General features: G+C 51.3%; 3 protein-coding genes across 4 annotated transcripts; 2 read left to right on the top strand and 1 right to left on the bottom strand.

Annotated features, from left to right (window-relative positions):
* Window positions 1-3,453: 3,453 nt before the first annotated feature.
* On the bottom strand, window positions 3,454-8,130 carry DCLRE1B (DNA cross-link repair 1B). The gene is made up of 4 exons (XM_052814926.1): window positions 7,908-8,130; window positions 7,685-7,832; window positions 7,438-7,617; window positions 3,454-7,339 (listed from the first exon to the last, which is right to left on the bottom strand). Exons 1-4 carry the CDS (start codon window positions 8,094-8,096, stop codon window positions 6,468-6,470), a joined length of 1,389 nt encoding a protein of 462 aa, XP_052670886.1. The 5' UTR covers window positions 8,097-8,130; the 3' UTR covers window positions 3,454-6,467.
* A 139-nt stretch (window positions 8,131-8,269) lies between these two features.
* AP4B1 (adaptor related protein complex 4 subunit beta 1) lies at window positions 8,270-16,072 on the top strand. 2 transcript variants are annotated; one of them, XM_052814924.1, is made up of 10 exons: window positions 8,270-8,417; window positions 8,505-8,729; window positions 9,082-9,212; window positions 9,699-9,846; window positions 10,524-11,020; window positions 11,756-11,839; window positions 12,790-12,893; window positions 13,093-13,300; window positions 13,605-13,889; window positions 14,165-16,072. In XM_052814924.1, the coding sequence occupies exons 1-10, from the start codon at window positions 8,305-8,307 to the stop codon at window positions 14,590-14,592; spliced, it is 2,223 nt and encodes a 740-aa protein (XP_052670884.1). In that variant the 5' UTR covers window positions 8,270-8,304; the 3' UTR covers window positions 14,593-16,072. The 2 variants fall into 2 exon arrangements, with proteins under 2 accessions (XP_052670884.1, XP_052670885.1); XM_052814925.1 differs by lacking the exons at window positions 8,505-8,729; window positions 9,082-9,212 and having other exon boundaries at window positions 8,305-8,417.
* Window positions 16,073-16,275: 203 nt separating this feature from the next.
* On the top strand, window positions 16,276-20,645 carry BCL2L15 (BCL2 like 15). The gene is made up of 4 exons (XM_052814927.1): window positions 16,276-16,957; window positions 18,819-18,961; window positions 19,711-19,926; window positions 20,453-20,645. The coding sequence occupies exons 1-4, from the start codon at window positions 16,852-16,854 to the stop codon at window positions 20,468-20,470; spliced, it is 483 nt and encodes a 160-aa protein (XP_052670887.1). The 5' UTR covers window positions 16,276-16,851; the 3' UTR covers window positions 20,471-20,645.

Genomic DNA, 20,645 nt, shown 5'->3' with positions numbered 1-20,645 from the left:
CGTGACGCGTGCGAGGCGGAAGGGGGCGGGCGCCGGCGCCGCCCAGGCGGAAGCGCCGGGGCCAGGCGGGACGGAGCTTCCCTCCTCCCCCTCCCCGCCGCGGGCCCGGGGCGGGTCTCCGGGGCCCCTGCCCCGTCCCGAGGCCCGGCGCCTCCCTTACCCCGGCACGCCCGCCCGGGCTGCGGTGAAGCGGCTGTCAGGAGCCGGGGGTCGTTTCCGTCCCGCTGCCCGGGAGCCCTTCCAGCGAGCCGCCGCCCCCCCCCCCCGCCTTGGAGCGGCCTGCGCGCTGCCGCCGGGCCCTCGCCGCCCCCCGGGCGGCCTCGTGGACTCCCCCCGACCCGTGTCCGCCGGGTATGCACGGAAGAGAGGCCGCGGCTGCCGGAGCCCTCGTGTGCGCCGGAGGGAGAGGCGGGGGGAGAAGGCCCGACCATCTCCTCGGAGGTCAAACGCTGCTGAAAGGGATTAGGCGGGTGAGATCAGCATCGCCCGCTCAGGATTTTTTAGTGCAGCCTCTTCCAGAGTCAATGTTACAGAGACCTTTCTTGGTTCTCTGTCAAAAGCTTACAGTATTTTAAAATAACGTTTACAAATACTCTTACCAAAATCTCAGAAACTTTCACAGCTTCGTATTTACTGAGAACAGCAGTGCAACGAGCGTGAACTCACACCTTCTAACGAGGACAAAGAATCAGGGATAGTAGTTTGCATCCAGATGGAGGCGACAGGCAGAAAAAAAGAACATGCAATAAAAAACATAAAAATCAAAGTACCTTGATCTCGCAATCCACTGTTGCTACAGTTAGATCCTTGTAGGCAGAGATGGTAATAAGGTGAAAGATGGACACTATACCAGCCCAGAAAAAGCCACTGCATGTCGTCATCTCGGGCTTTTTGAGGCTGTTGGAAACCCGGTCCTGTAACTCTGGAGCGTTCGTTAACGGGCCACCGCCACCCAAGGCTGAAGCAGTGATGCTGAGCTGCAAAAACATGCCTATGCATCCCTGGATGCCACAGCACATTTAATAACGTAACTTCCCTGAGGGTGTGACGGGATCGTGGTCCTCAGACAAAAAGTGCCAAGTTCTAGCACTAAGCAAAGGGCATTGATCAGGGATGGTCGTACGTTCAGCTTTAAAAGGGACCAAGTAATATCCGCTACATGTAAAAACCTAAGAACTGAAGTACTAGTCTACTGATCCTTCTGAAATGCAGAAAGAAATTGGCCCCCCGAGACCGCTGAAAGCAACATAAGCCCCAGGAAAGGAAGTGCTCCTGGAGACTCTCCACAGCGTCCCTTCTGCCCCTCTGCCACGAGGGCTGGGCTCTCCCCACATGGGCACCTCCATCTTCCCAACAGTCACGACTTCTCCAGCTGAGGCCCCCACCAGTCAGCACAGCGCTCCACCTCAGATGGGTGGGAGAGTTCATGCAGACGCACACTAAAATTCAGATCCGGGAATGCACACTGACAGAGCCTTCATCGTGTTCACTATTACAACAGTTCACTATTACACAAGCGCCTTTCTAAACCATCCTCAGGGCCACTGTCAGATCCCCTGGGGAGGGAGAAAGCCCAGGGTTTACTGAGGAGGTTTTCTGCTTTGCAGAAACTTAAGTGCAACTTTTTTCCATGAAAGAGTGCTGGGCAACTCTAACTACAGTCATTATTTGGGGCACTAAATAACATTGCAATGGACAGCGAGACAAGCTGCCAGCAGGTAAGTGTGAATGGGACGGTATTGCTCTTCTGTGTAAAATCCTACAAGTAATGTGTGTGTGTGCTTAAGATTCAAGAAATAACATTTTCCACTTTCTTCCGCCAGCAAAACACCATTCAGAAGCTCACCCCTCTGTACTATCTGCTAAAGGAAGGTCTCAGTCCTGCATGGAGGACTTGGGGGCTGCATTTCTCTCGGCCTTATTTTCTAGAGGTTTACAGTGAACTGCAAAGCAAGAAAGCACGGAACACAGTTCAGCGAGGGCTTGGCTCAGAGCCCCTTGAAACCCAAGGGAGCCTGACATGCTCTGTGCCCTGGGCTCACTGTGGAACTCATCCCCTACAAGAAGGGGGGGAACTTGCCTCCCCAGGCTCTCCCTCCTCCTCCCCCATGCAATTCTGCAGCTCCTGCCTGTTGGGGTGAGGAGCATGGCTTTCCAGATGGCCTGAGTGCTAGGCTCCACCATTTACTGGGAGCAATGCCTGGAAACCAATCATAGGATCATGTGGTGCTCCATTCCACAGGTCTGTCATGAGTGGAGCACGCACACAAAAGGAAATATTCTCATCTTCCCGGGCACCTGCTCACAAAGTCCCAGACTCCCTGAGCCAGGCCAAGAGGCTTGCTGTCAAGTAAGGTCTGTCCCAGTTGATTTAGTGCATGCTCATGGCCGCTTGTGCTGAGGCTGGCATTTGGCCAAGTACAAAGTGACAGCAAGGAAAACTTTGGCACTGTAGCAACCTTAGCAAAACAGCCCAAATTTAGCAGAAGGAATTGCAAATGTACACAGAATACCCATAGCCAGACAGCAGTGCATCTGAAGAAGGCACCTCACATGATGAGGGTGACTCCACCTTTTCTCCTTTGCTACATGTTCTACTACTTTTTCGGAGGGCTCCATAAATGAGCACAAAGCCAGAGATTTAGGCCTGAGGTTAATTTGGAACAAGCTCAAAGCTACAACACACTGTATAGGAAATTATGTAAACTCATTGAATTAGTTTTCTTGGTGAAGAAGAAAAGGTTTCCCCATTACACAATTCTTTTTATCTAGAAAATAACAGTAAGAACCTGCACTGCAAAAATGGACAGCAGCTCTGCAGCAGAGAAGAGAGAAGTTGTCGTAAGCACTTTAGCCTTTTAGTATGGGAAGCAGAGTCAGAAACGCTACAGAGCAGAGCGCTCTGCAGTGTTCCCTTACAAAGTTACATTATATGCTTGTTTGCCGTGGAGCACACGAGCTAGGCAAGTTTTATGTTGGTCTCTGGGCAGCAACCTAAAGGGTACTTTTCCTCCTCTCCATAGCGTAGGCAGGGTGCCCCTTCATGGTTTTCTACTCTGCTTTAGAGAAGCTAGGGCAAACTAAACTGTTTCATAGTATAGTGATTGGACTTTCACAGGCGACTGTGTGGAAGGAACTCAGCAGGCAGCCTTACTCCCAGAACCATACGCCTGCCCTGCCCTCATGACAGCATTTGATCACAGCTTGTTAAAAGTGTTGAAAACAGCTCATTCCTAGCTCCTCTGTAGGCTCTGTAAGGCCTTGGGTGGGTCATTTCATCCCATTGGGGCTTGGTTCCCTACTGTGGAACAGAGATAAGCAGCTTAAGGCTGCTCTGCGTGTATAGATTTGGGAGGGCTTTGGTCTGAGCACGTTTGGTTTTTTTTTTCCCCCTGGGATAACCGTAAGTTTCCAAGCACATGGCCCTTAGATAACCCACAGTCAAGCTGGCCCTTAGATAACCCACAGTCAAGCTAGTACTTGGCTACAGCTTCTCCTTGTCACTGTTGTGAGCAAAACACACCTGTGGTAGCAGTGTTGACAGAGCCCTGTGCAGCCGAGCTGGAAGCAGCATGTTCAGACCCTGGTGTACATGACGCTCCAGCTCTTGACCGCACTAACACTCCCCTGTGAGCTAGGCTGGTGGTAGGAAAAGAAGGAAACTTTGGAGGCAAGCGTGAGGGAGAACAATGCCTGTAAGAGGCCAGCTATTTACTGGCAGGAGACTTCAGGGGGAAGCTGAAGGATCTTCAGAAACCTTAGAGCTCAACAATACTATACTGCCAGTTTTGCCCATGAGGCCATGTTTTGTTTTCCAGGATTTTAGAATAACACACAAAAGTAGTATTTTAACATCTAAGAGAGGGGGGAAACCTGTGGCACTCTAAAATGCTTCATGCACCTGCTGTGCCGAGGCAAAGATCTCCAACGTGCTGACTGTTGGTCAAATCTCTCCTGCTTCTATTGCCTTTTAAAACCATGGAGAGATTTTAGGTTTCCTTGGCTCTACACAATTCAGATAACTTCTTTCTGAAGTGGCAGGAATTACCTTTTAAGCTCTAGTAACAGAAGCCAGCATTTCTTCTGCAGTTTTAACTAAGCGTTCAGAAATAGGGTGCAGATCTCCAGCTTCTGAAGTCTCTGCAATTTTCCACTTCTTTTTGTGTGATCTAAGGATCAGAGTTGCCTCTGTAAAGAATTGCCATTTACAATTCCATTTTGCCCAGAGGTTCACCAGGAGGTTCTCTCCTTCTTTACTTGAATAAATGATAGATAAGAACAGTTGATAAGAATAAAAGAGGGAAGGCTGGACCCACAAAACTTCAGCAGAGAAATGCATCTGATCTCCAAGGTCATTTGCAACATATCTAAATGGAGCAGTGACTCAGAAGGCAAGCATTCCTTCTGAGCAATGGAGATGCTGCAGGCGAGAGCAGGACATGGAATCTGGAAGTTCAGGCAGCGCTTCACTCACCTGCCTGTCAAATGAGTCACCTAAATTTCAACAATATTTAAATAACAGCCTGCATCTCCAAGGCAGCCAGCAGGAGATAAAACACTGCAAGCATAGCACGATTATTTCCCTGGCAGTCTCAAATGTTACAAAAGATGCAGGTGTCTCCACTCACACCGATGTGATGGAGCTCTGCAGTTGAGTTTTGATTAGCAAATAATAAAGCAAAAAATAAAGACCACAGCAAGAAGCTTGAGCTGCCCTTGCTACCCCTTTTGAAATGTACTTCACAGAACACTGTTCCATCACTTCCAATGTCCCCTTGGCAGCTGGCAGGCAGAATCAACTGGCAGTCCCAGTGAGAGGCACTGCTTTTATTACAGTGATAAATGTTGCAGTGCCTGGGAAGGCACAGGGTTGGGAGTTAGGACTCATGTTTGCCAAACAGTTTTCCAAACATACCCACTCTGGCTGTCATCATGATTACTGTTTAGGACAGCCTTGTTTTTAACAGGTGTGGCTGCTGCATCTACAGGCATCTTTGAGTAAAGCTGGGGCTTGTGAAAAGCAAAGAGCAAATGCTTCCTTTTCTAGCTTGATTCAGGGAATTCAATCCATCTAGCTGACTGGTCTTAGAGAGACCTTGCAGGACACTACATTCAGAAGAGCCTCTGATCCTGATCAAAATCAAGTGAAACATTTTGCATTGAAAGTAACAAAAAAAAGGCTAGACAAAGCCCAGTAACAAGCTTGTTTGTTGCTCCAGGAAAGTGCCTAGTGACCATTTCCACTCTAGTTTTGCTGCCTTGACCCTATGGGGAGCCGATTTGTAATGCTGCTAGTGCAGTTTGACACAGACAACGACAGTGTTTCCAGGCTCCACAGTGGTACCTGCTGGCTAGTCACACTGCTGAAACTTCCTGACTGCGCCAGCCAGGCTGTGGCTCTCTGCAGTTGATCTGGAACTGCAAAGTGCCTGCCCACTAACTAACAGAGCCAATTTTGCTGTTCAGCCACAGTATTCTTCCCAAACAATGCTGCGAAGACTGAGCACTTTACACCACTAAGGAGATGTTTCATTGCCTTCCATCCCATTTACCACTGAGTGATAAGAACAGGCAGTGGATGGGAAGGCAGTGGGCCTAGCAGAATGCTGGCAGTTACCAGAAGCGCTTTGCAGTCAAGCAGAATTCAGACATGCAAACTTGAGTGCAGAGACTGCAGAGGATCTAGTAACCCATTCTGGAAAGTCCAGAACTCAAGAACCCAAACAATGCCTATTTCTTCCAGCCAGTAACCTGAAAAACCATTGACAGTTAACATTAAGATGGTGCTTTCAGGAGAGCAGAACTGCATCCAGCTGCAGTTGGCTAGATGCAAAAGCAGTGCTGTCTGGAGCTATTAGTAAACTAATAGATAGAAAATAGATTAATAGACTTGGAGGCACTTCATTTTCTAGACTTCTTTAAGCACCATTTTTTAAATGTACCTTAATCCATAATATTTGTAATACATCTTGGAGTGAACCGGTCATAGTCAATGGGGCATTACAGACATATAGAAAGGCGAATCTTTGGGGCGCTCAGATTCCCCCTTCTTGCTACTTTCATCACATATGTCCCCATTAATTACTTCAGCTGCAGGCAGCTCACACCCTCTGCAGCTCACTTGAATCGACCTGGCAGTATCTTTTGTCACAAGAGACAGGTAAGTCACTGCAAAAAGTGGATACAAGGCATGCCCGTAGTGGGACTGATCTTCCCGAGTGTAGTGTGGAGACCCAACAGATGTTGACAGAGATATAAGAATAAATAAATTTTAAAAAATTCTACTGCCTACAAACTGGCTCTACTTTCCTCCTTGTCCTCTAACAAGAGGTAAAGAAAGTAGAGCCCCATAGCTGAGCTCCTCTCTCCTGATGGGAAACCTGAGCACAGAGAATGGGATGCAGTAGTAAGACCTCTAGAATCACTGCTATCAACGGCATTGGCACTGGCAAGTGTCACGCAATTTTTCAGAGCGCTTCTCCCCTCCTAAAGAAATCTTCTATCAGCTCGTCAAATTTTTGTGAAGAATTCTGCTTTAGGACATTTAAGGGAGTGAGTAAATACTGCTCTGCAAACCTAGTTGGAAAGTGCTCATCAGAAACAAGTGCCTGGCTAACCGTGCTAGCTGCTAGTGCTACTCCTGGCTGTTCTCCACTCAGCTCTTCCTTCCCTTTCTCCCTGCCCGTGTGGCAAGCACAGCCTTCTTTCGAGCAGAAAGCTGACTCACAGTAGTTCTGCTGAGGAACCTTAACACCAGTGGACGCTTCAGATTTCTCAGTATATTTCTCTGGGGACTCATAAACAACTCCTCGGGGCACAGAATGCCAGGCGGCTCTTTTCAAGAGACACAGGGGTTCCTGCCCCTTCCTTTTGCTTTGCTGCTGTACAGACTCTTGCACAGGTTTTGGGATTTTGAGGTCAGGAAGCGCCTGGGGGGCAGAACTTAGGTATTTCTGAAAGTAAGCCTGGCACATGCCACCCCTCACGATCGGAATGACTGAGCAAGGCTTCAGCCACTTCACAAACTCGCACAGCTCTGAAAAGGACGAGTGGTCCGAGTACGGAATGGGGTGGATGTTGGGGTGGGTGACCTTCACGGGCCTGCCGGTAGGGAGGATGGCAATGGTGGGGTGCAGCATGTTCCAGCTGACAAGGGTATCCCAGCGGATCTCGGTGACGTCCACAGCACGGATCCAGCCGGCCCCCTCCTCGGCGGTGAACACGTCAGGCAGCTCCAGCAGCCGCATCTGCTCCAGGCGCCAGGGGCTCACCACCACCCAGGTGCTGAACTCCACGGCCAGGTCCACCAGCAGCGTCTCCTTCCCCAGGCTGTACACACCTGCGAGGAGAGCCATCAACAGCGCGCCAGTGGCAGGGCGCGAGCCCCCGCTGAGGGGAGGGCGAGGCAAGCCCGCCGCTGTGCGAGGCGGCACTCACCGATGACAACCTGGTGCCGCGGGTGGGCACGGATGACGTGGGCGGCCTGGCGCGTGGCGTGCTGCCGCGAGGGCAGGGGCCGGTGTGGGTGGCAGTGGGTGTTGTCCAGGTAGAGGCGGTCGACGCGGCGGCCCCTCAGCGCCGGTTCGCCCCGCATGGTGCTGGTGTAGCGGAAGTCCCCTACAAGGACAGGGCCGTCAGGGCGGGGCGGGGGCGGCGGCAGGGCCCGCGGGGGCCCGCCCCGTACCTGTGTAGAGTATGGTGCCGAAGGCGCCCTCGAAGAGGAACATGACGGAGCCGGGGCAGTGGTTGGAGTCGAGCAGCGTCACCGTCACCTCCTCGCCCAGCGCATGGCTCTGCCCCACCTCCAGCGGCCGGATCCAGCGCGTCGGCACCTGCGGGGGGCCGGGCGGTGAGGCCGGGCCGGGCCGGGCCGGGCCGAGGCGACCAGGGCGGCGGGGCGCACCTACCTGGAGGCGGCGGTGGAGGAGGCGGGCGGTGAGCGGCGAGCAGTACAGCGGGCGGCTCCAGGTGCTGGAGAGCCCCACCGTGTGGTCCGAGTGCATGTGCGACAGGAAGAAGAGGCGGGCGCCGCCCGCCCTCCGCACGCTCCAGAAGTCCACGGCGATGGGCGTACCGGGGATCACCGTCCCGCTCATGGCGGGCGGGCAGCCCGCCGCTTCCCGCCGAATTTGGCGGGCGGCGCCGCGCAGGCGCGGGGGGGGGAGCGGGGCGGGAATGCGTGCGCAGCGCGCTGGGCGGGGCTGAGGCGGCACGTCAGGGGCGGGGCGGGGCGAGGCCGGCGGCAGCGGGCGGCGCGGGGCCGGGAGCGGGGTCGTGAGCAGAGCCGGGAGCGGGACTGGGGCCATGCCGTACCTGGGCGGCGAGGAGGCGCTGCGGGAGCTCCGCCGGGCCCTGGCCAACCCACACGTGCAGGCGGACCGGCTGCGGTACCGCGCCGCCGTCCTGCGCGTCATCCGGTAGGGCGGGCAGCTGGGCGGGCGGGGGTCTGGGGGCGGCGGGAGCCGGTCCGGGGCGGGCGGCGCTGAGCCGTGTCTCCGCTGCAGGCACATGGCGCAGGGGGCGGACGTGTCGGGGCTCTTCCCGGAGATGGTGAAGGCCAGCGCGGCGGCCGACGTGGTGCAGAAGAAGCTGGTGTCGCTGTACGTGCGGGCGCAGGCCCCGCGGCAGCCGCAGCTGGCGCTGCTGGCCGTCAACACCCTGCGCAAGGACTGCGCCCACCCCAGCCCCGCCGTGCGGGGGCTCGCCCTCCGCAGCATGTGCGGCCTCAGGTGGGTCGGGTCGGGCCGGGCCGGGCAGGCGGCAGGGAGCCCGGCCGGGCCGGGGCGGCGGGGGTCGGGGGGGAGCCGGGCCGGGCCGGGGCGGCGGGGGTCGGGGGGGAGCCGGGCCGGGCCGGGGCGGCGGGGATCGGGGGGGAGCCGGGCCGGGCCGGGGCGGCGGAGGTCGGGGGGGAGCCGGGCCGGGGCGGCGGGGGTCGGGGAGGGAGCGGGCCGGGCCGGGGCGGCGGGGGTCGGGGGGGAGCCGGGCCGGGGCGGCGGGGGTCGGGGGGGAGCGGCGGGGGTCGGGGGGGAGCCGGGCCGGGCCGGGGCGGCGGCCCGCTGACGCCCGGCCGGCCGCCCGCAGGATGCCCGGCATCCAGGAGTACCTGCAGCAGCCCCTCCTCAGCGGCCTGCGGGACAAGGCCTCCTACGTGCGGAGAGCGGCCGTGCTCGGCTGCGCCAAGATGCTGCAGCTGCAGGGGGACTCCGAAGTGGGTAAGGGGGGGCTTCGCGCCGGGCCGCGCAGGGCTGGCCTCCGCGGGGGAGTGCTCGCCGGGCAGGAGGCGGGGGTCGCCCCGCGGCCGGGGCACACGGCTGCCGAGAGCCAGCCCCGGGTGCGGTGCCCTGCCTCCGGGCTGCCGCGGCTGCAAGGGAGAGGGAGGGAGAGAGGGAGAAAAAGGAGGACGGTGAGCGGAGAAAGGAGGTCCCACGCCAGAGTGCCCCTTGCGTACCTGCTTTTACAGGGCCTCCCGCAACACCTGGCATTTCCACGGTCCCTGATCGGCCGGGCGCTGTCCTCGCACCTGCAGACCTTCAGGGAAAAGTTGTGCCAAGGGCAGGTGTTGCTGTAGAGCTCCCAGTTCTGTTGAGCACTTCTCCCAGTTCAAGCCATACCTTTTGCTCCTGATAAATGCTTATAGACAGCAATTGAGTGGCAGCGTGTCAACAGAATTTGATTTAAGGACCTCTGCTTCTTTGCAGATGGTGCGTTGGTGAATGAGCTGTACAGTTTGCTTCGTGACCAGGATCCCATTGTAGTCGTGAATTGTCTGAGGGCCTTAGAAGAGATCTTGAAGAAGGAGGGAGGAGTTGTCATCAACAAACCCATTGCCCATCATCTTCTCAACAGGTTTGTTTTCTTTGACACTAAGGTGCTGCTGGACACTTCATTCTTGTTCTTGCGTTTTGTGTGCTAGCAGAGTGGGTATTTCTGGGCTCCTGTCAGAACTCGAAGGCACCCAAAGATGGAAGTGCCCACCCTAAGAGAAACTAAATTGCTTTTATGCTAAGGTCTTAAGAGAAATCTGAGATGCCCTGCTTTTCCAGGGAGTCTTTGCTTCAGCTGGTGATTTCTTTTGGAATTGTAGGTTAATGTGATTAGGTTTTGGGGGGCGGGCGTTGGTGACAGTACACATGATGTATTTGTGGGACAGGTATGTTCTAGTATGTCTCTCCCAATCCATTGAAAGGTATATAACTCATCCATTGCTTGAAGAAATTAACTTTTCTGCAGGTAATTCTACATGATCTGGCAAAAGAGGGGTATTGCTCTGCCCAGGGTTCTTGTCAATGTTGCTGTCTGGCTTAGAGCACCAGCAAAAGTGCACATGACTGATACTGAGTTAAGCCTATGTGCATATACTGGTCGATTCTCTTGCGATAAAATTGTGGTATCTACTTCTGAAGCATGGCATTTGGTGTGGAACAGAGACCGTAAGAAGCTCAGAGGCTAAGGCCTCTACTCTCCCTAGCGCAGATCTTTGTGCGCTTCTTGACTCCTGCAAACTGTGTTTATTCTCTTGACAGGATGGCCGATCTGGATCAATGGGGGCAAAGTGAGGTGCTTACCTTCCTTCTGCGTTACAAACCCCGCAGTGAGGAGGAACTCTTCGACATACTCAATTTACTAGATGGCTATCTCAAAAGCAGCAGCCCCAGCGTTGTGATGGCAGCCACCAAGCTTTTCCTAGTGCTGGCCAGGGAGTACCCACATGTGCAGGCAGATGTTTTGGTGAGAGTGAAGGGACCGCTGCTGTCTGCCTGCACCTCTGAGAGCAGGGAGCTCTGCTTCACTGCGCTGTGCCATGTACGTCAGATCCTTGGTAGCCTTCCTGGCCATTTTAGCAGCCACTACAAAAAGTTCTTCTGTTCATATTCAGAGCCCCACTACATCAAATGCCAGAAGATGGAGGTGTTGTGTGAGCTGGTAAATGATGAAAATGTACAGCAAGTGCTGGAGGAGCTGAAGGGCTATTGCACTGATGTATCAGTAGAACTTGCCCAAGGGGCAATCTTCGCCATAGGTAAGAGCTGTGTCCTGCCTCAGGAGCAGCTGCAGCCCTAGATCTTTAAGGTGGGCCTTTCTCTGCTGAAGTTTATCTGGCCAAATGCCAAACAACTGATCTGTCCTGAAGCAGTACAGCCTTCTATAGAGCAGCCTCCCCAGGAACGTTTTGTGTGAGTGTGTTTCTAAACCACGATTGTGCTGATTCTTTCAGAAGTCCTGGCATTGAACTGTTTCAGGTTGCGCATAATGTCCTTGAATCTCGTTCAAATGTCTGTGCTCTGATGAGATGCTCTAAAGGAATTGTGTCATTTCATCTTATTAATGAGCGTTATAGTATTGAATGAAACTGTGTAGTGGGTGGAGGAGCTGCTCTAATACCTACTTGTTCTTTTGAGTTGTGATGGGGTCAGAGTTAAGGTGATTTGGGGCACTTTAGTTTTGGTTTTGTAAGCTTTAAAATAGGTACGTTTCTATAGTATACATAAGGAGAAAGCCAGGGATGCTAAAATGCCTTTCTTATGTGTTACATTTAAGAAAAGTTCAGAATTCTTCTGAGGCATGGCTTCAGAAAAAGAAACATATCCGTTGTGTGGAGAACAAGCTCATTTGACTACGCTTTCAGAAATAGTAGTCAAAAAGGAAAAGAGAAAGACTGTTTCTTTAAAGTGAGCTTGTGATGAATAGTTGGGCTCGTGGTTCCTATTTCACTCTGCTAAAAGGTTGACTTTTATGTCCTTTGACGTCTCTGCAGGCAATATTGCTAGGACATACACAGAACAGTGTGTGGGGATTCTGACAGAGCTCCTGGGGCTTCAGCAGGAACATATCACTTCAGGTAATCATCTGCAGGTTGTTTGCCTGGCTTATGCTTTCAGGAAGTGGCCTTGCTGCAGCTTGTGATCCCAAACTCAAGGTGCTCAGAGGCACTTGGCTTTTCATTTAATTGGCAACTTCAGGTGGAAGTCTTCCTGGTGGAGTTGGGGGTATATAGTGTGACTGGACGTTGTAGTTTTTCCTTCCTTAGGAACTACTCTTTGTGGTGAATGGGGAGATGGTCATAGCTGCCTTCATGGTCTGATGTGGAGACTCCTTTCTGGCTGCCACCTCTGAGGGAGTGAGGGACTCTCAGAGGCGTTTTAGTGACTGTTTGAGGGCCAAGATGATTAATGGATCTTTTAAATCTTTGTGATTTCTGTTCCTCATATAATAGTCTGATTCAATTGTACCCAGGCTTCTCTTTTTCTTTTGCTGCCCTCAGATCTAACCGCGCATCATTGCTGTTTCTGCCCTCTCCTTTAAGTGGTCTTGCTTTCAGATTTGAAAATCAAATGCTTGCACTCAGCTGTTGAATTAGATCTCGGAAGCTGCTGGTGTTTCTGTAAGCGGGCAGCAGAGCCTTTAAAATTTTGACCTAAAGTTCATGAGACTGGTTTTGAATTGGTGTTAGTTTTAATTTGTCATTCTAACCTTGTGTGTCTGAAGCATCATGAGTCAGTGTCTTTTTAAAGGCTGGGGAATGTCCAGAAGAGTGGTTACTTTCCAGCAGCCAGAGGAACAATCTGAAGTTTCAGTGCTTTATTTTAGACTTGGTGCAACTTTGCTCTGACAAATGCAGTGTCATGGGACTTTGAAGAAGGGTGTCTCAAATCACAGTCACAAGCAAGGCACTGACCTCCCTAGCTAAGATTTGCAAAGTCTCTTGAGTGGTTTTTTTTGGAATTTCCCCTCCCCCCACCAGTGGTTTTATAACTCTTGGGGAATGCTGAGCATTTTATTTCATTGCAGCGGTAGTACAGGCTTTTCGGGACCTGGTTTGGCTGTGTCCCCAGTGCACGGATGCAGTGTGTCGGGCACTGCCTAGCTGTGAGGACACCATCCAGGACAGTGAGGTAAGGTACCTTTATGCCATGGGCTGGCAGCTGTTGAGGATGGGTGGGCAATGACTGTTTGGCTTTCTTTTGGCTGGTGATTGGCGGGCAAGATCAGAGATCTTCAGAGGGCTTGTTCTCTTGCATCTGTTTATTTCATGTCAATGCTGTCTTTCTGGTGAACAGCACCTATATGCTATTTTTTCTGTGTTTCCTTCAGGGCAAGCAAGCGCTGATCTGGCTCCTGGGCGCACATGGTGAGAAAGTACCAAATGCCCCCTATGTTTTAGAGGAGTTTGTGGAGAACATGAAATCAGAGATGTTCCCAGCGGTGAAGATGGAGCTTCTGACAGCATTGGTGCGACTTTTCCTGTCTCGTCCTGCTGAGTGTCAGGACATGCTAGGGAGACTGCTCTACTACTGCATAGGTGGGTTCCCTTCATTCTGTTTCACTGAAGCTGTAGTACAGGCTTTTTGGGACCTGGTTTGGCTGTGTCCCCAGTGCATGGATGCTGTGTGTCAGCATCCTAGCTGTGAGGAGACCATCCAGGATGGCAAGGTAAGGTGGCTTTATGCCTTAGGCTGCTACTTGGCCCCTAGCTGTCTGGTTGGTGAGTGTAACAGGCTTACGCTGTATCCCTGAGAATCTGTTTTTAGTAATTAAGGGTTAGTACTGCGGGGAAATCTGGATGATAGAATTCTCCATAAATTATGTCTCTCTCTAATTCACAGAGGAGGAGATGGATATGGCAGTACGAGACCGTGGATTGTTCTACTATCGCCTTTTGCAGTCTGGTGTGGAAGCAGTGAAACGGGTCCTGTGTAGCCCCAAGTCTGACCCCTCCCTGGGGCTCCTGGAAGACCAAACCGAGCGATCTGTGAATACGTGGGCTTCAGAGTTTAACACTCTTGCACCAGTTTATGGCAGAGAACGCTGGGCACTTGTCACTGCTCACCAGCCAGCAGAGCCCTCTTACACTTGCTCTCCTTGTACTGACTCCAGGAACAGAGACACAGGTAACCTGCCTCACCTTCACCTGGGATCTGTTTTCCCCTTGTCGGTAGATGTGGGTTTCTTTGGAAGAAGATCACAATGCTTTGAGAATGCTGACTTAGTGTTCTGACTACCTTGTGCAATGCATGGCTGATCACCACCTCACTAGCCCAGGGGATGCTGCTGGAGGCGCTGTGATTCCAGCCTTCTTCATCTGATGGCTTCATAAGATGTTCTTTGTGAAATTGGGAGCTGCACCTTGTATGCTACATCTCACATGTTTGTGGTTTCATTTCAGAGTCACTGATTTCTGAAGGGAATAAAGAAGTCCTCAAGGTTCATCGCGATACAGGCAGCCTGACCTTAATTCCTGATGTTTACCTGACTGCAGAACAGTTTGAGAAGACCTGGCTGAGCCTGGAGATGAGCTGCCACCTCTCTCTGCCCTGGTGTGGGACTGTTCATCCGGATACCATACAGACGGCTCTTCACGTTGTCCACATCCATACTATTGCTATGAGCAAAGCTGGTGTCCAGCCATGGAAAGCTTATCTCAGTGCTCAGGATGACGCAGGTTGCCTCTTCTTAACAGAGCTCTTGCTTGAGGCGGCAGATTCAGAGATGCAAGTTTCAGTGAAGCAGAGTGAGGCAAAGCCAGAGGCACTGCAAACCTTTGTTTCGGCATTAAGGACGGTCATGGGGACAGTTGCCGGACTGGGGTCCTGATTGGTCCCTGCTCCCAGTAGGATGCTGGCTCAGGGCACAGGAAAAGTTTATTTCTCTGGCTTCATTTGCCATACCTGATGCTGGTTTTGTACTTTTAAACTGCGGGAGTGTTAGCATCCCTTTCCTGGGCCTGGAAGGCACACGTGGTGTGGGGGTAGCTGCAGGTGGCAGGTACGGGATTGCTGCAGCTGGTGAATGGGGCTGGGTGAAGGGTCTGTCCTCCCTCTGCGCTGGGGAAGGGACAAGGTAATGCATTCGTGAGCCTGCTGCTTCTGGTGTGAGTCACAGAAGTGGTGGTATCTACAGTGATTATCACAAGACACTAACATTACTGATGGAACCAGAAATGAGCAAAATTCAGGGATGTGTGTTGGAGAGGTTTTTTTTCATGAGAATTGTAAATAATTCATAAAAGTTCAGAAACTCCAGGACTCTGCTACTTATCTCACATTAAGAGGAACGGTGCAGTGAAGAGAAGTATTTAGTTCTTGGCTCCCTTTACATGTGATTTATTTTTCTGTCTGATAGACAGTTTTCGTTAGTAGCTTCACTTACGGGTGAATGGAGCTCTGCTCTGTCAGAGATGGGTGGACAGGGTACATTGTGCTTACTAGAACCGGCATGTTTCTTTTTCAAGAGAAAGAAGTGTATTTTCTAGTTGAAATGTGTTACTGTAGTCATGAATTACTCTCTCTGAAGTCCCCCCCTCAACTCCCTGTGGCCAGGGCGACTGTAAGGAAATGCAGGAGTGTGCAGGTTGCGTATGATGTGTTTGCATGAGTTAATATGGCCTGAGTTTTGTAGCCTGCATCACTTTGGCCATGTCAGTGAGCTGTCAGTCCTTGGTACTCACACCAATAACGGAAGAATTGCTGTTTAGATAATTAACCTGTATGGAATATTAAATTTTGGCTGATACTAATTTTTACCATTTGTTACTTTATAACTAGAATGGGTATTTAAAGGTTTGTTTTCTGTGTAGTACATATTTCTGTGCAGTACTGTCATCCTGTCCTCACAGTACAGTACATGAGATGGTGCAGTAACTGTGTGGCTAAATTTTTACAGTTTTTAAAGTTATAATCTGGCCAGCCTCGGGACTTGTTTTTTGAAGAGCGTGGTGACAGCACTCCATCTGCTCTATTGAAAGTTAGGGAGAGTCGGACTTTGTACAGTGTCATGAGGAGTTTCTGTGTCACAGCCACGTTTTACACAGTGGCAAAACCCTGAAGAAGGTTCCTTGGCTTAAGGTTGAGGTACATAGGTTACTATAACCCGGCTTTATGGTACTCTTGTAAGGAGTGGCTTTGTTAACTCTATTCTGTAAGATTTCTTGTAATTTTTAATTTCTTTTAATGACTGTATTGTGCCTTTAAATTGCAATATGCCTTCCATGCACTTCACTGAAACACTGCTGTCACTGTTAAACAACAGGTTTTAGATTTTATTTCTGATTTTCCTAATAAAAATGTGAATCATTCCTGGCTGTTTTCTGGAGTACTTGTTCATTCAACTCTGAAGTCTGTGGGATGGAGTCATCCGATCACTACTGTGGATCTGGACAGAACTGCAGTCCAGTTCCTGCCTTTGTGTCAGACAGGGCTTTTCTCTCCCAAATTCCTTGAAGCAAAGCTTTAAGGAGCAATTGTGCAATAATTAATTTCAGTCTTATATGCCAAAGTACTGTAACAGGTAAGCTACCTACAGGTGAATGCAAAGGTAGATAAGAAGTCAGTTGTAGCAGGGCTCCTATTAACAGTCTCCAGTGTTGTTATGCATATGCTGTATTCCTGTCCTTACAGAGAGCTGCATTGGAGCATTGGGATTATGCAGTTTTCGGAAAAAAAATAGGTGGTAGCTTGTTGGCAAGCTATCATTTACTCCGCTGTGGCTAGACCAAGTCTGGTCTTTGTTTGGGATGGGACTTGGAGCTTCTAGCCTTTTATCCAGACCCCTTTCTTGATGAATGAACAGGTCAGCAGTCTTTGATAACTTGTAAATACTTATTTCAGTTGATCTTAACAGAAACGACTTACTTGGAAACTAAACCACACCCATAGCTTGAATGACGACAGTTGAGAGCAAATATTGGTGTGTTGTGCTGTCCCGGGGAGGAGTCTGGGGCCATACTTTTCCCAGAAGGAAGAACCTGTGCAGCTTTGGGAAAAGGAAGCCAAAATCCAGAGGCAAAGCTCACCCGCTCATAAGAGCAGCTGCAGTGGTGTCCCTGCCCACTCCGCGGTGGGGAGACATGCTGCAATGGCAACCTTTGAGGAGCAGACAGCGTGCGTTGTGGAAGCCTTGTTCTCTGACCTCCTAAGTGAAGATGAGAGTGAGTGCCGGAGCCTGGAGACAGACTCAGGAGGTAAGGCCTGTTGTGGGTGGAAAAAATGGTTTCTTTGCTGCAAATGATAGAGGATGGAACACTTAAAGGAAGGAGGCTGTAGCTTGGGGTTGGGTTTCCTAAAACGCAGGCTTGTGATGACTTCCAAGTCATCTTCTGTTTTGGGAGAAAAGTTAGAGCAAGTTGTCTGAATACCGGGCAGCCCACAGGAGCCGTCTGCCTTGGCAGGGCCGGGCAATGGGGGATGTGAAGGATGGCCACCCCGCTTTCCACCCCATGGGGCTGTGGGTGCCGGCAGCGGGCAGCGCCGGCAGGGAAGGTGCTGCTGGCTGCTGGGCCCTGCACGGGTCTGTAGGTCCTGACTTGCTCCAAACCAAGGGTGTGGGACACGTTTTAACTGTCATTATCAAAAAGAAAGCTCATATTTCTTATTGGATAAAAACAGTTGCTTTAACATGTAAGACGGAATGTGGTCTTTGCTTCCCAAACGCCCAATATCATTTGGGCTAGTTCGGTTTGCTGGGCAATGCTGCAAGAAACCCAGAATTTCGCCCGTATTCATGTTGCTTTTCCCCTTATTTTCTTGGCAACAAACTAGTTAAAATGTCCCAAGAGACACTGGGATCTTGCTGACACCAGAGAGCAAGCAAAGTCCAGTTCTTAAAAGGTTCATGGAAGTTCGTCATTTTGCCTAAAGAAGAAGTCTCCGTTAGCATATTGCTCATTTCCCTCTCCTGGATTAGACGCTTGTGCCTCTGCCTCTGCTGTCCTCAGCACTCTGAAACTGCCCCAGAGCCCCAGGAGACGCAGGCTTCTGCCCAGGGCTTCAGGCGCCAAGTGCCAGCACCCGAATGAGATGAGCTGAACTGGAATTAGTGGCTGGATGAGGGAGGGGGGGTGGACCAGGAAGCAATGCCTCCAGATAAAGTTGCCTAGCGCTTTATGTCGAAAGATCCTGCTTTCAGTTCCTTGTAACTTTGCCAAACGTGGAAATAGTTTTGCTGAAACTTTCAGCATTGGGTAGCTCCTTCTGGCTGAACCTTGTTTTGGTAATATTCAGAAAAAATAAATAATACTGTGTTGGTTTTTTTCCCCTCAGGATGCTTTAACGGAAAAATTCTTTAACTGAGGCACTCCCCCACTTTAAGTAATTTAGCTGAGTTCTAATGGTTTTATATACTTGAAATTTGTAAAGTATGCCTTTTGCTCCTTTGTGAAAACCTTCCCAAATTTGAGTCGCTATGACACTTTGAAATGTTGCAATTTGCGCTTGCTCAGAAGAGACCTTGAGTATAATATCTAAACTCTCTGAAGACTGCACGTGATGATCTGCAGCCTCGAAATGCTGGGGGAATGCAGGCAGGACTTTGCGATCCGATTGCTGCTGCTGTGTGACTGCAGTTGGAAGAGAGAGATGAGATGTTTTCCAACTCTGCTGACTTTCCTTGCTTGCTTCTGGCAGCCTGGGAGGAAGGAGCTGCCGGAACCCAGAGGGGTTAAAGAGAGGCGTTAGGGATGTCCATGGAGAAACAGGAGTGGGGATGAACTGAGACTTGAGCACGAAGCAGCAGAGGTGGGAGGAAGGAGACCTGGACAAAACCCATGGCACAGAGCCTCTTGGTCCCTGCAAATCAATGGATACGTGAACATCTGTATGATATCTCTTAGGGACTTTGGTTTTACGTTTCCTGATATGTCTTGTCAGAGGTCTACCCTGCATTAACCTCCCGAGTGCTTGAGGCAGTAACTACCATAGTGCCTGCCGAAGGCAGCGTTTTGGAGGCAGTAGGGAGCTAAAGGGGCTGGGCTGTCAGTGTGGGTTCTCTTTCTCTGCCTTTAACGCGTTATGCTGACAGCCCTCACCCTGCTCTCTCTGCTCTAGGGCGTATGCAGTTGGCAGGAGAGGCTCCAACCAGGTTTGACCCGGTCGTGGTCGCCAGTCGCCTGCGGCAGATGGGGGACCAGTGCAACATGGATTTTGAAAGGGTTTCCTCAGAGGCTCTTGCTGAAGTGCTCAAGGGAAAGGTAAGGCGCAGCTTGTCCTGCCTGGCCTGGCCAGCTCCTTCTCTGCAGGCCAGCCTTGTCTCACCTTGTGTTGGAGAATGGGAAAAAACTGGGGAGCAGCATGGCTTATGCTGCAGGAGTCGGGGGGGATCTGAGGGGAAGGGGCACGATACCCCACAGCCTCCCTTCATTTCTGTGTCGTGGGCAGCACACAAGCCACTGGGACAGAAGCCAGACAAGGCGCAGTGGGACCTGCCTTTTCTCCTCCTCTCTTCCGAAGGAGCTGCTTTTTATCACCCAAGAAGCACTGGAGCTGCCTGTGCTGGCCCATCGTCGCAGGAGATGCTCTGGAGCTGGTGGGGGCAGCTAGTGTGTGGAGGGGGAAAGGAGGAAGACTGTAGCGAGAGGAACAGAGCAGGTTCTCCAGCCTGCTGCAGACGATCCGGCTCCAGCCTGCCCTGTGGCCAGAGCTCTCGTGGCAGCACACTTCCAGCGCAAGTGCTGCAGGCAGCTCTAGCTTCGGGTTCATTGCAGTTCTGGTTAGGCTACCGGCTGTCCTCCCCAGTCCTTCAACCGTGCTGCGGCTTGTACAAGCCACGGTAAAGGACAGCCCTGCCTTGAATGTCCTACGCTGTGTGGGGTCACCTGCTCTAGTCATGGGTAGAAGAAGCAAATGCAGGAATTGAACTGAATGTTGGATTTTGAGCCAAGACGCACTTATCATGCTGTCATTTAAAAAGAAGCTCAAACTGGCCTCTCGATGCTTGCAGATGGAGAAGTTTGGGGCTGCCGTGGACTCCCTCAGCAGGAGCTGGAGTGACCAGAACCCCGAGATGGTCTATGAGAGAGTTTTTCTCGGTGTATCTGTGAAATTGCTAATGTATGTTGCTAAGAAAGTCCCAGCTATGGTGCATCCCAACCAACTCATAAAAGTGATTAATGGAAATTTTCGAGTGAGAAACTACATTGAGGCCCACGGCGGATGGGTAAGGGTGTGAAGGTGGTGGTGATGTTTGCCTGGGCATTTATGGCTCTTCCTTTGTGTCTCTCACCTCTCCCACCTGCCTTGCACAGCTCATCACTGATACCCAGCATGTCCCGCAAGACACACGCACCAGCTAACTCTGCATATAGCCGTGGGGGCATGGCTTTGCTCAACACCTTAGTGAAGTCTTACTGGATTCAGCGTCAAAATTCCCATCTGCTTCTCTGTCTCAGAGTTCAATTCCTTATCTCAGTATCTTGGAAGCTCAGCTTGCTCCCTTAGATGAGAATCAAGGTAATGAAGGATGGGCCATACAAAAAGCGCCGTCCTGCTCGTGCAGCTTTACAAACCCCACTTGGTGTGTTTTACCCGGGGAAGGGATAAAATTGGTCCAGGAGAAGGTCACAGCAGGAGGCAGGTCATTCATCCCTCCATCCCATGTCCTTCCCTTCCTGCTATTTCCTTTAAACCTGCCTTGAATTCTTTCTCTAAAACACATGCACGTGGGTTTTTTTGTTTGTTTCCAGGAGAACTTGAACAATTGAGAGAAAGGGCTATACTACTTTCCAGAAGGTGAAGCTGGACTTGTCATTGATTTAACTGGAGAAACGCTGTTGTACTTCTTCCGGAGACTGCAAGCAGAGTTCTACACATAAGCAATATGTAAAAGAGATTCTGTATCACCACAAGCAAAAATGAATAAATGTTTGTTGTTACTAA

The sequence above is a fragment of the Harpia harpyja genome, chromosome 19, assembly GCF_026419915.1.
Source record: "Harpia harpyja isolate bHarHar1 chromosome 19, bHarHar1 primary haplotype, whole genome shotgun sequence".
In the NCBI taxonomy this organism is placed as follows: Eukaryota; Metazoa; Chordata; class Aves; order Accipitriformes; family Accipitridae; genus Harpia; species Harpia harpyja.
Note: the sequence above shows the minus strand (reverse complement) of the source record. Positions and strands in the feature narration are given on the sequence as shown.

What these genes read in the sequence shown, in the direction of transcription:
- DCLRE1B (XM_052814926.1), bottom strand. Translation starts at nt 8,096, where the DNA reads ATGAGCGGGACGGTGATCCCCGGTACGCCCATCGCCGTGGACTTCTGG. An exon ending in CGGCACCATACTCTACACAG is followed by an intron (nt 7,618 to 7,684) that starts GTACGGGGCGGG and finishes CTGTCCTTGTAG; the next exon opens with GGGACTTCCGCTACACCAGC. An exon ending in GCGGCACCAGGTTGTCATCG is followed by an intron (nt 7,340 to 7,437) that starts GTGAGTGCCGCC and finishes CTCTCCTCGCAG; the next exon opens with GTGTGTACAGCCTGGGGAAG.
- AP4B1 (XM_052814924.1), top strand. Translation starts at nt 8,305, where the DNA reads ATGCCGTACCTGGGCGGCGAGGAGGCGCTGCGGGAGCTCCGCCGGGCC. An exon ending in GCCGTCCTGCGCGTCATCCG is followed by an intron (nt 8,418 to 8,504) that starts GTAGGGCGGGCA and finishes TCTCCGCTGCAG; the next exon opens with GCACATGGCGCAGGGGGCGG. An exon ending in AGGGGCAATCTTCGCCATAG is followed by an intron (nt 11,021 to 11,755) that starts GTAAGAGCTGTG and finishes ACGTCTCTGCAG; the next exon opens with GCAATATTGCTAGGACATAC.
- BCL2L15 (XM_052814927.1), top strand. Translation starts at nt 16,852, where the DNA reads ATGGCAACCTTTGAGGAGCAGACAGCGTGCGTTGTGGAAGCCTTGTTC. An exon ending in CCTGGAGACAGACTCAGGAG is followed by an intron (nt 16,958 to 18,818) that starts GTAAGGCCTGTT and finishes TCTCTGCTCTAG; the next exon opens with GGCGTATGCAGTTGGCAGGA. An exon ending in CTGAAGTGCTCAAGGGAAAG is followed by an intron (nt 18,962 to 19,710) that starts GTAAGGCGCAGC and finishes CGATGCTTGCAG; the next exon opens with ATGGAGAAGTTTGGGGCTGC.